Genomic DNA, 16,361 nt, shown 5'->3' on the forward strand with positions numbered 1-16,361 from the left:
TGGTGGGCCACATTTGGCCCATGGGCTCTGGTCCGCCAAGCCCTGCTCTAGTGGGGATCAGTAAACTATTAACAGCAATCTCAATACCACGCGGGAAACGCAAGGGCAGTGGCAGCAAAGGTTGCTACGGGCACGTGATCTAAGAGCATCAACAAGGGCCTCTGGGAGGGGCAACAAGGCCAACCCACCACTCATTTTTCTCAAATTCAGCAATTAAAGTAGTTTTTAACAATGGCTCACCAGTATAAAACAACTTAAAAGCACATTCTGAAAATGTAAAATATATTCAACTATGTAAGAACTGCTCCACTACAGAGGATTCTCTTCTGGTTACTGACAAGAAATTATAGCACAAGCACATCTGAAAGCTTACCTTGTGTGACTGTTTTGAGAACAATTAAAGTCGATAAAAATCTCAGTGGTAAACTGGAGCTCTTAAAGAAAGCAGCTGTCTTTGGTTTACTCTCCACAGAATGCTCCAAAGAATTACCCTGAAGGCCCTTGGTCACTACTCCTTTGAATATGTCTTCACCCAGTCGCCTCAATGTTGACGTCATAGTCGAATGCTGTTAAAAACACGTACTGTCTTAGTACACTTACTCATGTTCAGAAAATATGTATTTTAAATACTACAATCCAATATATGAACTAAAAATAAGCCAATCTTTTGCTAACTAAAAACAGATCAAATGGAGCTGAAAATATGCAAGACTGGAAAGCAGTAATTTCATAATCAACTTAAAAAAATTATTTATACTACATATTCCTCTAAAAGAAATGGGTACAACTAAGAAATGAGAAACAGTAATTTCCAAAGAATTAAATTAGGAGAAGCACTATGACAAGATTCCATTTCAAAACATCTAAGAGCAGATCGTGAGAGATCTCTGGCACAGAGCAGCCAAAGAAACAAGGGGAGGCTTGTGGGGTCTGTGCTGCCCGCCTCCACCACTGCCGGTGAAGAGCCCAGCATCCCCCAGTGCCCGCTCACACGCAATCATCTAGCGCCTCACTGCTTCACAGCCCAGTCAGATGGTAAATGTCACCACGATTGCAATACATTTTATCCATTTCAGAAGAAAAAAATGCTGGGTTAGAATCACGGACAATTCTCAGGGCGAATCAACTCAAACAAGAAAATGAGCAAAACAGAAATGATGGCATATTAACTCCCTCTAAAACAACACAGGCTCTGATGGTTTTCCACAAACGCGGTAAGAAGCCAACACAGGAAAAGCGTTCAACCTGCTGCAGACGGGAGTGCCGAAGCCACACTCAGAAATAACTGAAAATTCCCTTTGTTATAAACCCATATCACTGACTTTTGTAACGGCTTCCCCCATCTTCTGGGGATTTCTGACCCATCTGTACCCAGATAAGCACTGATCTTGCAATGTGGATAAAAAGCATCAGCTCTAGAACTTCTGCACATAAAATCAGAGACAGACATACTGAGATTTTATGAGTGTCAGAGGCCAAATGATTTGGTGGTGAGTCGCACAAGCAGTGCCATCTAATTCACATATATTATCAATAAGCTTTTTGATATCATTAGGAAGAGATAATACATTTGTGCTTTAAAGCCTCAGTGTGAAAAGGTAACAGAAGAAAATATTTCAAAATCCTACTCAGAATAATGCATTAGGAAGACAGGATTAAGGGAATTTTGCTTATGTCTAAAAATAAGCTTCTTGTTTTCTTAAACGTGTGTTGATACTACTTCCCTCTGAGTGGAAACAGAAGAGAAACCAAAGTCTCTGCTGAAGAACGTGGTGTCTCACGCATCTGTGCTCAGTGCAGCCCAGGACCCGCCTACGGGGGTCGCTCGTCCCAGAACTTCAACCATATTTTGTAGGACAGGTTGCCTTCTCTACTATAAGGCAAAAAACATGTCAAAAACAACTTTGAACCCCCCCCCGCCAGGTTAACAAATTTTTTTTAATAGAAAATAAGATTTCTGGCCACAAGACTGAGCAGGTATTACCTCCCCCCAGTCTTCCTGCTCTGAAGACAACTAAACCCCCTGGACATTGTACAGAAAACAAACACCAGATGACTGAAAGGCGGACAGAAGAAAGCAGGCTGGCTGGGGCCCCAAACACCCAATACGGCTTCAGACTTCCCAGATCTGGAGCCGAAAAAGCGGCCACCAAAGGATAGAGAATGCCCACCCTAACGCCAAGCGCTGATCTCTGGCCACAGGGCGGGAAAGGGCAGACCTGCGAGACAAAAAACGTGCAGACAAAACTGCGCTCCAGCCAAACACCACAGAACAGCCTGTGGCCCAGCCCCCCAAAGCCAGCAAGGTCGTCAGGAAGGCGGGGACTCCCACCCCCGCCAGGCGGAACGGCAGCGTCAGCGGAGGCCACGTGGGAGCAGTGAGGCGCCCCCAGCCCCACCCCGGGTAGGGAGGGGCCCAGACCCCGCCCCCCCCCCCGCCTCCCATGGCCACACAGGCTGGCGGGGAACCAGGGCTTTGACTGAGGAGGCCCCTCGTCTGCAGAGCAGCGCCAGCCAGGCGAGACAAAATGTTTACTAACATCCGGAGTCTCGTGACACAGTGCCGGGATGTCCAGTTTCCAACAGAGAATCACTAGTCACACCAGAAGGACCTCAAACTGAATGAAAAAGGAAAACCAGTACTTGCCAACACCAACATGACAAACACGCTAGAGGAGCTGTGACGAAATGAGAAATTATAGACATTTTTGAAACAAATGAAAAAAACAGAAAATCTCATCAAAGAAAAAGAAAGTCTAACCAAAGAAAATGTAAAGAACCAAACAGAAATTTCCTAACTGAAAACACGACGACCAAAACTAACCCCTCAGTGAACAGCCTGAACAGCAGAACAGAGAGAACAGAGGGAAGAGTCAGCTAAGTGGGAAATACAACAACAGAGATTACCCAATCTGAGCAGAAAGGAGAACAAAATAAGAGACTCAAGAAGCTGAGGGACCGTCACAAAAGCTGTGACAGCAACGACAATCAGAGCCCTGAAAGGAGTAGAAAGCCAAGCAGGGCCAAAGGAACAGCTGAAGGGACGGCGGCTGGAAGCCATCTGCAGAGGCTGAGGCAGCTGAGCAAGCCCCAAGGAGGACAGACCCAGAGATCAAGGAGACACAGCGCAGCCAAGCTCATGAAAACTGAAGAAAGGGAACAAAACCAAAAGCAGTGTCAGAGAAATGAACATATACGGGAAAGCAATTCAAATTGCAGCAGACTTAACAGAAACCACAGAAACTGACTAAAAGGAATTGGCACAACATTTTTCAAACGCTGCAAGAAGAGAACTGTCATGCCCAAATCTGATATCCAGTGAAAATATGCTTTAGAAATGATGGGGAAATCAGAGCATTCTAAGATGAAGGAAAAGCTTCTGCACAGCAACGGAAACCGTAAACAAGATGAAAAGACAACCCTCAGAATGTGAGAAAATATTTGCAAACGAAGCAACCCACAAGGGATTAACCTCCAAAATATATAGACAGCTCAGCAACTCAATAGCAAAAAAACAAACAACCCAATCAAAAAATGGACAGAAGATGTGAATAGACATTTCTCCAAAGAAGACATACAGATGGCCAAAAGACACACGAAAAGATGCCCAACATCGTTAATTATTAGAGAAATGCAAATCAAAACTACAATGAGGTATCACGTCACACCGGTCAAAATGACCATCCTCAAAAAATCTACAAACAATAAATGCTGGAGAGGGTGTGGAGAAAAGGGAACCCTCTAACACTGTTGGTGGGAATGTAAATTGGTACAGCCACTGTGGAGAACAGTATGGAGGTTCCTTAAAAACCTAAAAATAGAGCTACCATATGACCCAGCAATCCCACTACTGGGTATATATCCCGAGAAAACCACAATTCAAAAAGACACATGCACCCCAGTCTTCACTGCAGCACTATCTACAATAGCCAGCACATGGAAACAACCTAAATGCCCACTGACAGAAGAATGGATAAAGAAGATGTGGTGCATATATACACAATGGAATACTGCTCAGCCATAAAAAGGGATGAAATAATGCCATTTGTAACAACATGGGTGGACCTGGAGATCACCACACTACGTGAAGTAAGTCAGACAAAGAAAAACAAATATCATGTGGAATCTAAGAAAAAAAATGGTTGCCAAAGGGGAAAGGCTGGGGGAGTAAACTGGGAGTTTGGGATTAGCATATACACACTACTACATATAAAACAGATAAACAATAAGGACCTACTGTATAGCACAGGGAACTCTGCTCAATATTCTGTAATAACCTAAATGGGAAAAGAATTTTAAAAGGAACAGATACATGTATACGTAGAACTGAATCACTATGCTGTACACATGACAATAACACAACACTGTCAATCAACTATACTCCAACATAAAATAAAAATTACATTAAAAAAAAAAAAAAAGAAAAGACAGTTTGTCATCAGACTGCCTAAGGGAAGTTCTCCAAACAGGAGAGACGGAAGAAGGAGCCTTGAGACATCGGGAAGGAAGAGCACGGTGAGCTCAAACACAGGTGAGCAGACAGACTTCCCTGCTTATCTTGAGGCATGTTCGACAGCTGAAGCAAAAGTGGTAACACTGTCCAGTGTTAGATTTGTCCTCAAGAAAACTACTTTACCAGAGCCTAACCTACTGGAGTTTTATCGGAGTCCAATCAGCTTAGGGGAAGGGAAATGACACCCAACTCCAGTGAACTCTACACTCCTGTCCCACCTCAGGGGCAGAAGACCCGAGAAGCACCTGTGAAGTTCACAGGCCAGGGACACGCGCTCCCTGGAAGACTGAGACCTGCTCACACAGCCAGAGCACTCCCCTCCACACACCTGCCACCACAGCACTGAAGGCCTATCTGCAGCAGCTCCAGGGCCCAGTGCAGCACGTCCAGGTAGCAAGGAAGACACTAGGCACACAAAAGGCAAAGCACAGTTTGAAAAGCCAGAGCAAGCAACAGAATCAGACCCGAATACGGTAGGAATGCTGGAATAATCAGCCTGGGAATTTGAAACAACTATGATTAACATGCCAAGAGCTCTAATGGAAAAAGGAGACAACACAAAAGAACAGATGGATAAAATAGGCAGAGAGATGAAATTCTGAGAAAGAACCAAAAGGAACACTAGAGATGAAAACCACTGAGAATGGAGAAGAGCTTTGCTGGGCTCATTAGTGGAATCTACGGGGCTCCAGAAACAACCTCTGAGCTTGATGATACCTTCTACAGAAACTTCAGAAACTAAAAAGCAAAGAGAGGGACTTCCCTGGTGGCGCAGTGGTTGAGAATCTGCCTGCCAATGCAGGGGACACAGGTTCGAGCCCTGGTCCGGGAAGATCCCACATGCTGCGGAGCAACTAAGCCCGTGTGCCACAACTACTGAGCCTGTGCTCTAGAGCCCGCGAGCCACAACTACTGAGCCCGTGTGCCACAACTACAGAAGCTCACGCGCCCAGAGCCTGTGCTCCGCAATGAGAGAAGCCACCGCAATGAGAAGACCGTGCACCGCAACGAAGAGCAGACACTGCTCACCGCAACTAGAGAAAGCGCGTGCAGCAACTAAGACTCAACGCAGCCACCCCTGCCAAAAAAAAAAAAAGCAAAGAGAAAAAAAAAAAGACTGAAGAAATGGAACAGACTATACAAAAATTATGGGACAACTACAAAAGGTGTGACATACAGGTAAGGGGAATACCAGAAGGAAAAGAGAAAAAGAAACAGAATACTTGAAGCAATAATGACTTGAGAATCTCCCTCAAATTAATGTCAGAAACAAAAACACAGAACCAGGAAGCTCAGAGAACACCAACTAGGATAAGTAGCAAAAGAAAAAATAAAACAAAACACTACACCAAAGTGTAACATAAACTACAGAAAATAAAAGCTAGGGACTTCCCTGGTGATGCAGTGGTTAAGACTCTGCACTTCCACCGCAGGGGGCACAGATTCAATCCCAGGTGGGGGAAGTAAGATCCCGCATGTCGCGCAGCTGGAAAAAAGAAAGAAAAGAAAAGCTAATGAAAAGAATCCTAATAGAAGCCAGAGGAGAAAACAGCTCACCTATAGCAGAGCAAAGATAAGAATTACATCGAGGTTCTCTTCAAAAACCACATAAGCACGAAGAGAGCAGAAGGAAATATTTAAACTGTTGAGGGAAAAAACCCCGCCAACTTAGAATTCTATATACTGCAAAATTATCCACCAGAAATGAAGCGGAAATAAAGATTTTCTCAGATCAACAAAAACTGAAGGAATTTGTTACCAGTAGACCTGTCTTGCAAGAAATACTAACAAAAATTCTTTAGAGAGAAGGAGATTATATATCTTGGGAAACTTGGATGTACATAAAGTAAGAGCATTAGGGAAGGAAGAAGTGCAGGTAAAATAAAAACACTTATTTTTCTTATTCTTAATTGGTCTAACAGATAAGAGTTTGTTGAAAATAATAGCAACAATGTATTTGATTATGTATGCATGTGTGTGTTTATATGTGCATGTGTGTATAACATATATACATACGTGTGTGTGCTTATGTATAGGGGTAATGAATGACAGCAATGATACAAAGGAATAAAACACAGAAGGAAAGAATTAGGAATATTTTGTTCTAATAAGGTACTCAACCACTAAAAAAAGTTAAAAAAGTAGTACAATTGACATGCTAAAAAGGATGGAAAGTAGACTATCATATGTCCAGTTAAAGCCACAAAAGAAAGGAAAAGAGTAGAAGAACAAAGAACAATGTCAACAAACAGAAAACTGACACCTTGGGTAAATATTAACCGAACAGTATCAATAATCACTCTAAATAACAACAGTCAAAACACACCAAATACAAGAGACTGTAACAGAAGATCCCTATACACTGTGTACAAGAAACCCACTTGAAATCTAAAGACACATACAGATTAAAAGTATTCAACAAATGGATAAAGAAAGATACACCATGCTGACAGTAATCACAAGGAAGCTGAACAGCTTTGAGATCTTACTTTCAGACAAAACAGGCTTCGGAGCAGGGAAAGCTACCAGAGACAGGAGGGGCATCACATAGTGGTGAATGGGTCAATTCTCCAAGAGGGTGTAACAACACCTTGGGCACGGTGATCACTTTTTAGATACAACACCAAAGGCACGATCCGTGACAAATAACTGATAGGCTGGACTTATGCAAAAGTGTGTGCAAAAGACACATCTGATACAAGACTGTTATCCAAATATACAAAGAATTCTAAAAACTCAGCAATAAGAGAATACACAACCCAATCAGGAAGTGCACAAAGGACCTGGACACCCCACCAAAGAAGATGTACAGACGTCAGGCAAACATAAGATGCTCCACATCATACGTCATCAGGGAGACGCAAATTAAAACCACGCGAGATACTGCTACACACTATTAGAAGGGCCAAAACCCAGAACACAAACAACACTGAGTGCCGGCGAGGATGCGAAGCAACAGGAACCCTCATCACTGCTGGTGGGAATGCAGAATAGCGCAGCCACTTTGGAAGACAGCTTGTAGCTGCTTAAAACAAAAAAAAGAGTATATTCTTACCATACTATCCAATAATCATGCTCCTTGATATTTACCCAAAGGAGTTGAAAACTTATATCCACACAGAAACCTGCACATGGATGTGACAGCAACTTTATTCATAATTGCCAAAACTTGGAAGCAACCAACATATCTGTCAGTAGGTGATGGACAGATAAACTGTGGTCTATCCAAGCAATGGGATATTATTCAGGGCTAAAAAGAAAAGGGTTATCAAGCCATGAAAAGACAGGGAGGAGCCTTAAACACATATGACTAGGTGAAAGAAGCCAATCTGAAAAGGGTAAACACTGGATGGTTCCAGCTCTATGACATTCTGGAAAAGGCAAAACCCTGCAGACAGTAAATGGACTGGTGGTTTCCAGGAGTCAGGGGTTGGGGGAAGGCAAGAATAGGCACAACACAGAGGATTTTTAGGGCAAACGATTTTTTGTATCAAATTATTCTGTACAATGACGGTTACATGCCCTGATACATCTGTCAAAACCCAGAGAACGTACAACACCGAGACTGACCCTGATGTGAACCTCACACTGTGGGTGATGATGACGTGCACGTGCAGGACCATCGACTGTGACAAAGGTCCCATCTGGTGGGACGCTGGTAGTGAGGAGGCTGTGCACGTGTGGGGCAGGGGTTTACGGAAACTCTCTGTGCTCCATTTCGCTGTGAACCTAAATTCGCTCTAAAAAATAAAGTCTATATATTAAAAAAGCAACATAAGAAACCTTCGTGGTGATGAAACTGTTCTGTTACCTTGACTATAGCCATGTCAGTATCATGGTTGTGGTACTGCAACTAGTTTTGGAGTATGTCACCTCTGCGGGAATGGAAACAAGTGATCGCTCTATTATTTCTTATGAATACAAGTGAATCTACAACTATCTCAAAATAAAAAGCTTAATTTTTAGAAAAGTACTTGCAATTAGACAATTGTTAAAACTAAAATGTTAAAAACCCATCAGTAAATGTTGACCAAACGAACGGGAGAGTGGCAAGAATGCTACTTTTCACTAGAAAGTGGGTGCAGGCTGGCAGTGCACACAGAGTGGTGCTGGGTGGTGATCTGAAGACAAGAACAGAGTACAAATTATCTGAAGAAAAATGAGAAGACTCTTCTGGAAGGAAGATAAAACAAAGCTTCACTCAATTCTGTGAGTCTAGCCTTTTGCGGCTGAAAGCAAGCATTCAGCCAACCTTTCTCAGAAACCATCACATGAACAGCAAAGTCAACAGCGACATTAACCGACCAGATAATTTATATAACTTTGGTGAGACACACAGTTAAGGTAACTGTGTGTATATTATGTATGTGCTTGCACGTGTGCGCGCACACACATGCTCACGTACTCACTCATGTGCGCCACGAATATTTAGGAAATCCTCAGAAAGCCATTTTCCCTAAACCTCAGCCATCCCACTACTTAACCACCAGTCCTGCACTCAGCAGGTTAGCCGTGTGCTTCCTGAGCTCCACAGGACCAAGAGTAAGCTACCCGAGCACTAATCTGTTGTTCTCCATTTTTAACCAAATGAAAGCTGTAACAGCATTTATCAATACTAACTGGGAAAGTAACATTTTACAAACCTACTACAACTCATAGCACAATTGGTTATATATGCACGTCATATTTGGATTAAATAACCCTTACATGAGCTGGTAACACCTAGCCTTCATTTTATAAGATGCTGGAATAATTTTCCCTCTTTGATTAGGTTATCCTAATAATCACTGTTCCATTTAGCTAGTGTGTGTTTACCGGCATAAAGACAAAAAACCAATTTCTGTTACCTTCAGAAGAATATGAAAAACTATAAAATAAATAATGAGGCGGGGGGGGAGCAGTTGGTTTCAACAATAACCTAACACAGTGAAACTCCTTATTACACAATTCTGAAACTCAAAAACAATGTTACACCCTGAATCCGATCTACACCATTGAGAAATAGGATAGTAAAAGGGGAAAGAAGAGAAAGTGGTGAACAAAGCAAGGGAGGTGAGGAAAAGTCCCAAAGCAGAACAGGACGTGTGGGGAAAGCTGTGAGACAGTAAGATCAAGAGCAAAAGGGTTTTACTTGCAGACAGACTCCCGTTCACCAATGACCTGTGTTCCCGCATCGAGCTGCCTTAGAGACCAATATATAAACTTTACAAAAGGCTCGTGAAGCTTGGCATTCACAAAAGGCATCCACTGTAGCTGCTCTGTCATCACAGGCAAAAGCTAAAGATAAAATGATGGAAAATACAAACACACACTATTTTTAGAAGCCTGAAATCAATTACCACAATTTTCCAAAAATGATCTTTTTCCAAAAGAAGAAAAAGAATTCTCTAACAAAAAATCTTCACTTTAAAACCGTATGTAACACAATTAGGAAATATGTGTTTGAAACATTACATATCTATTCCCTTGACCCAGCAATGGCACATCTAGGATTTTAAGATTAACCTATAAAAACACACTCTGAATCTTAAATGGTTAAATAAACTTATGGTGCATATATAACCATTAAAAATGATAATGGCATCTATATTTATTGCCATGGCATATTCTGAGGTTATAAAAGCAGGTTACAAAAAGTGTAATAAGATTCCACTTACATAAAATATGTCTGTATGAATTTATATTGAAAAAGAGATAAGATATTTTTTAGAAATATTAACAGTGAGATTTCAGTAACTGGAGTGATATTTACTTTCCTCTTTATATGTCTGTCTTTCATAAATATCTTAATTAATGTCAACTTATAAAAATAATGCAAATCTTTAAAAAAGGTATTTATGAACGCTGCTTCAACAGTATGTCATTTTGCTGAAAGATTAAGACCATAGCGGTACATTCTAGTTCTGTGAAAAATGCCAGTGGTAGTTTGATAGGGATTGCATTGAATCTGTAGATTGCTTTGGGTAGTAGAGTCATTCTCACAATGTTGATTCTTCCAATCCAAGAACATGGTATATCTCTCCATCTGTTTGTATCATCTTTAATTTATTTCATCAGTCTTACAATTTTCTGCGTACAGGTCTTTTGTCTCCTTAGGTAGGTTTATTCCTACGTATTTTATTCTTCTTGTTGCAATGGTAAATGGGAGTGTTTCCTTAATTTCTCTTTCAGATTTTTCATCATTAGTGTATAGGAATGCTAGAGATTTCTGTGCATTAATTTTGTGTCCTGCTACTTTACCAAATTCGTTGATTAGCTCTAGTAGTTTTCTGGTGGCATCTTCAGGATTCTCTATGTATATAGTATCATGTCATCTGCAAACAGTGACAGCTTTACTTCTTCTTTTCCGATTTGGATTCCTTTTTTTTCTTTTCCTTCTCTGATTGCTGTGGCTAAAACTTCCAAAACTATGTTGAATAACAGTGGTGAGAGTGGGGAACCTCGTCTTGTTCCTGATCTTAGTGGAAATGGTTTCAGTTTTTCACCATTGAGGACGATGCTGGCTGTGGGTTTGTCATATATGGCCTTTATTATGTTGAGGAAAGTTCCCCCTATGCCTACTTTCTGCAGGGTTTTTAAACTGAGTTATTTGTAGTGAGGTTGATGGACCTAGAGTCTGTCATACAGAGTGAAGTAAGTCAGAAAGAGAAAGACAAATACCACAGGCTAACACATATATATGGAATCTAAGGGGGAAAAAATGTCATGAAGAACCTAGGGTAAGACGGGAATAAAGACACAGACCTACTAGAGAATAGACTTGAGGATATGGGGAGGGGGAAGGGTAAGCTGTGACAAAGTGAGAGAGTGGCATGGACATATATACACTACCAAACGTAAAACAGGTAGCTAGTGGGAAGCAGCTGCATAGCACAGGGAGATCAGCTCGGTGCTTTGTGACCACCTAGAGGGGTGGGATAGGGAGGGTGGGAGGGAGGGAGACGCAAGAGGGAAGAGATATGGGAACATATGTATACGTATAACTGAGTCACTCTGTTATAAAGCAGAAACTAGCACACCACTGTAAAGCAATTATACTCCAATAAAGATGTAAAAAAAACATGGCAAGAAAAGAATGTTTGAAAAAAATTAATAAAAGCTAGGATATAGAACCATATGTAATTGGACCCCAGATGTGATAAATAAGGTATAAAGATAAACCTCTGAGTCTGGAAGGACATATATGACCTACGCACTCCTCCGGAAACACCCCACCCTGGCTTCTGTGTCACCGACTTCTCCCGCGACACCCAGCTCTCCCCTACTTCTCGCGCCACTACCATTCTCTCCTGCTGGCTGGTCCTCATTCACCTGACCATTAAATACCGGAGTTCCTCGACTCAGCGCTAGCCAGTCCGGACTCACAACCCCCACGTCCACACGCCCAGCTCAGGCCTCTCCGCAGAGCCCCAGCCCCCAGAGCCACACCTACACCCACACCCACACCCACACACGCACTCCAGTGTCTGCAACTCAACTCGTCTAAAACTACCTTACCAACAGTGGAAGCTCAAACCCAGATCTCGTGTAGTATTTCCTACTTGCAGTGAACGCGACCAACGTTCATCCCGGTGCAAAGTCAGGAGCCTGGGTGCCAACCCTGAGAGCCCACCTTTTATACGGGATCCATCACCAGTCTCGTCAATCTTCCCCCCTAAACATTCTCTAGATGGCCCATTTCCAGCTCACAGCCACACTGTCCTTCCCCTGAACCACCTGCGTTTCCTAAGTGTCCTCCAGACCCACTCTTGCATCTCTTCGACCCTCTTGCCGCATCACAGAAGACACGACCCTTTCAAAGCATAAACCTGAAGCTATTTTCTCCTGAAAGCTCTTCATTAATTTCCTCCTAGTCTTAGTTATTTTCTAGAATGAAATTTCAAGCAAAACTGAAAACTTACAGACACCCGAAATTGAGTACTTTTGTGGATGAACAGAATTTGATAACCACCTACTCTGTTAAGGTCATAATCACAGGAACATTTTGTATTCTTAATTCCACCACCCTTAAATTACAGTATTTAAAACTGGTAAGGAAGGAAAGTCTTCCGTTGCAGAGAGAAATCTTTCAACTGGGACCACACATAGGTATACAAGATAAAGTACACAGAACTATGTATAAAGTGCTTCTGTCACAAACAAGGTACATAACACGAGGAAGCACGCAGGAAAATCAGAAGTGTGAGATATTCAGTAAGTTCACCAGGTTACCAGCATGAAGCTGGGGAGGGGAAGCGAGGGGAGGGGGAGGAGGCAGGCGGAGTGTCCCAGGTCTAAGGACCCAGGGGACGCCAGGAGCAAGAGCGCCTCCTGCGGACCTGGTGTCTTTCCCGCCTTTCACGGCGGCGGTGGTGAATTTGCTGGTAATCGTTTTAGTGAGATATAATTCACACACCATACGAGTCACCCATGTAAAGGGTACAACTCAGTGATTTTCAGTATATTCAGCGAGCTGTGAAACCATCGTGAGAATCCGTTTGAGAACATTTCCATCACCCTCCCCCCCAAGAACCCCAACCGTTAGCAGGCATCTCACATCCTGTCCTCACAACCACTCGGCTACTTTCTCTACACTGATTTACACGGTTCCAGGATTTTCATATAAATGGAATCACACAATATGTGGTCTTTTGTGACTTGCTTCTTTCACTTCCAATATTTTCAAAGTTCACTCACGCTGTAGTATGCATGGATACATCATCCTCTTTTACCACCAAATTATATTCCACAATCTACATACACCATTTTACTGAGCCATCTGTCAGCTGATGGGCATCTGGGTTGTCTCCACGTGTTGGCTATCGTGCGTCATGTTGCCATGAACATTCACGTATGAATCTATGTGCGCACACGTCTGCCTTTCTCTTGAGTACACACCTCAGAGTGGAACAGCTGACTCGTCTGGTAAATCCATGTTTCATCTTCTCAGGAACTGCCAGGCTATTTTCCGAAGTTCCTACTACACCTTTTTACATCTTCACCAGCAGCGCACGAGAGTTCCGATTTCTTCACATCTTGGTCAATGCTTGAGATCCTCTGGCTTTTTTACTTTAGCCATCCCAGGGGGTGTGAAGTGACAAAACAAAGTGACTCGGATTTGCATTCCCCAAATTACTAACGTTGCTGAGCATCGTCGGACACGCTTATCGACCACTTGGGTGAGTGTTAGAGAACCGTCTGTTCAGATGCACTGAGCATTTTCAATTAGGCTGTCTTTAATTACTAAGTTGTAAGGTGTTTTTGTTTAAATACTCAAGATGGAAGTCCCTTATCAGATCTGATTTGAAAAATATTTTTTCCATTCATTGGGTTGCCTTTGACTCTCAAGATAGTATAGTTTGAAGCATAAAAGTTTAAAAAAATGTTTTGACTCAAACTTCACTTTTTTTTTTTTTTTTTTTTTTTTTTTGCGGTACGCGGGCCTCTCACTGTTGTGGCCTCTCCCATTGCGGAGCACAGGCTCCGGACGCGCAGGCTCAGCGGCCATGGCTCACGGGCCCAGCCGCTCCGTGGCATGTGGGATCTTCCCGGACCGGGGCACGAACCCGTGTCCCCCGCATTGGCAGGCGGACTCTCAACCACTGCGCCACCAGGGAAGCCCCCTCTTCCTCATCTTCAAAGCCACTGAGGATGCGAGGATGCACTGAGTGTCTCACCTACTCTTCTGCCTCTTTCGTCTGGCCTGAAGTGCGCACGTGATGACTGGACCCACCCAGATCATCCTGATTAATCTCTGCTCCAGGGTCAGCTGATTAGTAACCTTAACTTACTTTTTCCTTGTAAACGTGACACACTGACAGGTTCCAGGGCTTAGGTTATGAACGTCTCCGGGGCCATTATCCTGCCTAGCACAAAAAGCATTTAGAAGAAACTTTTTAGGTAAGGATGAAAACCGGAAATAATTTCCTCAAATGAAACCCTGGCCTGTATTTATTAATTCGTTAAACCAAACAAACAACTTTAGATATCCACTCTTCAGGGTTCTAATGTATTTCTTGTAGAATGCAACCGTCAACCTCTAACGACAATTTATACTGACTGAAAATCCTGAGTATCAACATCCAAATTAATGTCTGTAATTTAAGAAAATGGTCATTGCTCTTTGTTAATGAGAAGCCCCTTGAAAATACTATTTAACCCTTCATGACAAAAGGCAAAATAAAATTATTTTAGTGGGATTTGGATCCTAAAATGATGTGTATCAGGAATTGTTCCTATCACTGATTATCTGCCTAACTCTGATACACAACTATTTTGCCATTTTTGGAGTAGGTTTTCAATTTCTGGTCTGCCTTTAAAAAGAAATTCCCATCATGTTACAAAAAATATAAGTATGAATTAATTTGAATTAAGTCTGAAATGAATCTTTTTAGAACTGACTATTGGTATAATCAACTTTCTATCAAAAATACTTTCAATATTTTTTCTCTTGTAAAATGTACCACTTTTTCAATTTTCGTGTCTACTGAGTCATATATTTCAAATTAAAAAACAAACCTTCACACACTTCTGAATATCATTTCTCTGAGAAGCAAATGTGGGTAGTGCCTTTTCACCATCCATTCTAGATTCTTCATGTTTCAATTTGCTAAGGTGATGATCCGAAATCCAGTCCATGAAGACAGTTAAAAGTTCATAAGCTTGTCCATTAAGTGGTACCTATATGCAAAAAAACTAAATCAAGCACTTCTTTCAATTCACAGCCTCCTAAAACTTCAAAGGCAAGTTTTAAATTTGGTAGGTGATTATGGCATCATTTATCTAAAACACTAAAACATGTATTGGATGACAAATCTTCTACAAATGAAAGAAATTCCAAATCAAATCTCTCTAATTAATATTAGAAACATGTTAAATGCTGGTTGACAGAAGGGGAGAAACCCACCATAACAAGGAAATTGAAAGAACTGCACCTTGTAACCAAAAGAGAGAATTTTCATTAAAATTCTTTACCCAAGTTTGATAATGGAGAAGAGTAAAATTGGCCTTAACTCAAGAGCATGAGCCACCATAACTAATAGATTTTAACAAATTTAAAGGTCTCAAAAGCTAAACCATTTCCACCATGAAACTTCATATCTTCTTTTTCCTTTACACCGTAACATTCTACAAATAGGGTATGAAAATGTTTCCTGGAAATCCTGTTCTCTGAGAGTCCACCAAAATGGGAGGAAAACAAGAGCAAACTGCCATAAGAAACTATAAATTCAACTAAGCTGATTTCCATGTTCCTTCAAATCACTTTCAGTCACTTCAATTCAACATTTATCACACATGTTCCTTCAACGGGAGCTACGCTAGATTTAATTTTAGACAGAGAAATACAAAAGCAAATTAATAAAAGGCAAAATTAAGCAGACAGCGATCCACAAAAACAGAATCAGATGAATGAAAACAAAGTTATACTATTCTGACCAAGAGTCACTTTTAACCTTCTCAATTTTCCTCAGATAGGAACTTTTGATGAAAACTGCAATCATCTTGACTAACCTGAGTATAAATCTCCACTTTTTCCAATTTACTTTATTATTTGTTTTTAATTAAAAAATGTTTTTCATGGGACTTCCCTGGTGGTGCAGTGGTTGGGAATCTGCCTGCCAATGCAGGGGACACGGGTTTGAGCCCTGGTCTGGGAAGATCCTACATGCCGCGGAACAACTAAGCCTGTGCGCCACAACTACTGAGCCTGCGTGCCACAACTACTGAAGCCCGCATGCCTAGAGCCTGTGCTCCGCAACAACAGAAGCCACTGCAGTGAGAAGCCTGCGCTCCGCAACAAAGAGTAGCCCCTGCTCGCCGCAACTAGAGAAAGCCCGCGCGCAGCAACAAAGACCCAATGCAGCCAAAA

General features: G+C 41.9%; 1 protein-coding gene across 14 annotated transcripts in view; it reads right to left on the minus strand.

The window, feature by feature from the left end:
- CCDC138 (coiled-coil domain containing 138) overlaps positions 1-16,361 on the minus strand; it is a 72,929-nt gene that overhangs the window by 42,175 nt on the left and 14,393 nt on the right. For 7 of the 14 annotated variants that reach the window (XR_016395323.1, XM_089922534.1, XM_089922524.1 and 4 more), the window contains 2 exons: positions 15,011-15,172; positions 374-566 (listed from right to left, as the gene is read on the minus strand). Coding sequence is in view for 11 of the 14 variants with exons in the window: in XM_089922534.1 (XP_089778660.1) it covers positions 374-566; positions 15,011-15,172 (355 nt within the window). In the remaining 3 variants the exon portion in view is untranslated. The other 7 variants (XR_016395322.1, XR_016395321.1, XM_089922529.1 and 4 more) reach the window with 6 other exon arrangements.

The sequence above is a fragment of the Delphinapterus leucas genome, chromosome 13 (genome assembly GCF_059928025.1).
Source record: "Delphinapterus leucas isolate spDelLeu-1000000601 "Yukka" chromosome 13, BTC_Dleu_Yukka2, whole genome shotgun sequence".
Classification (NCBI taxonomy): domain Eukaryota; kingdom Metazoa; phylum Chordata; class Mammalia; order Artiodactyla; family Monodontidae; genus Delphinapterus; species Delphinapterus leucas.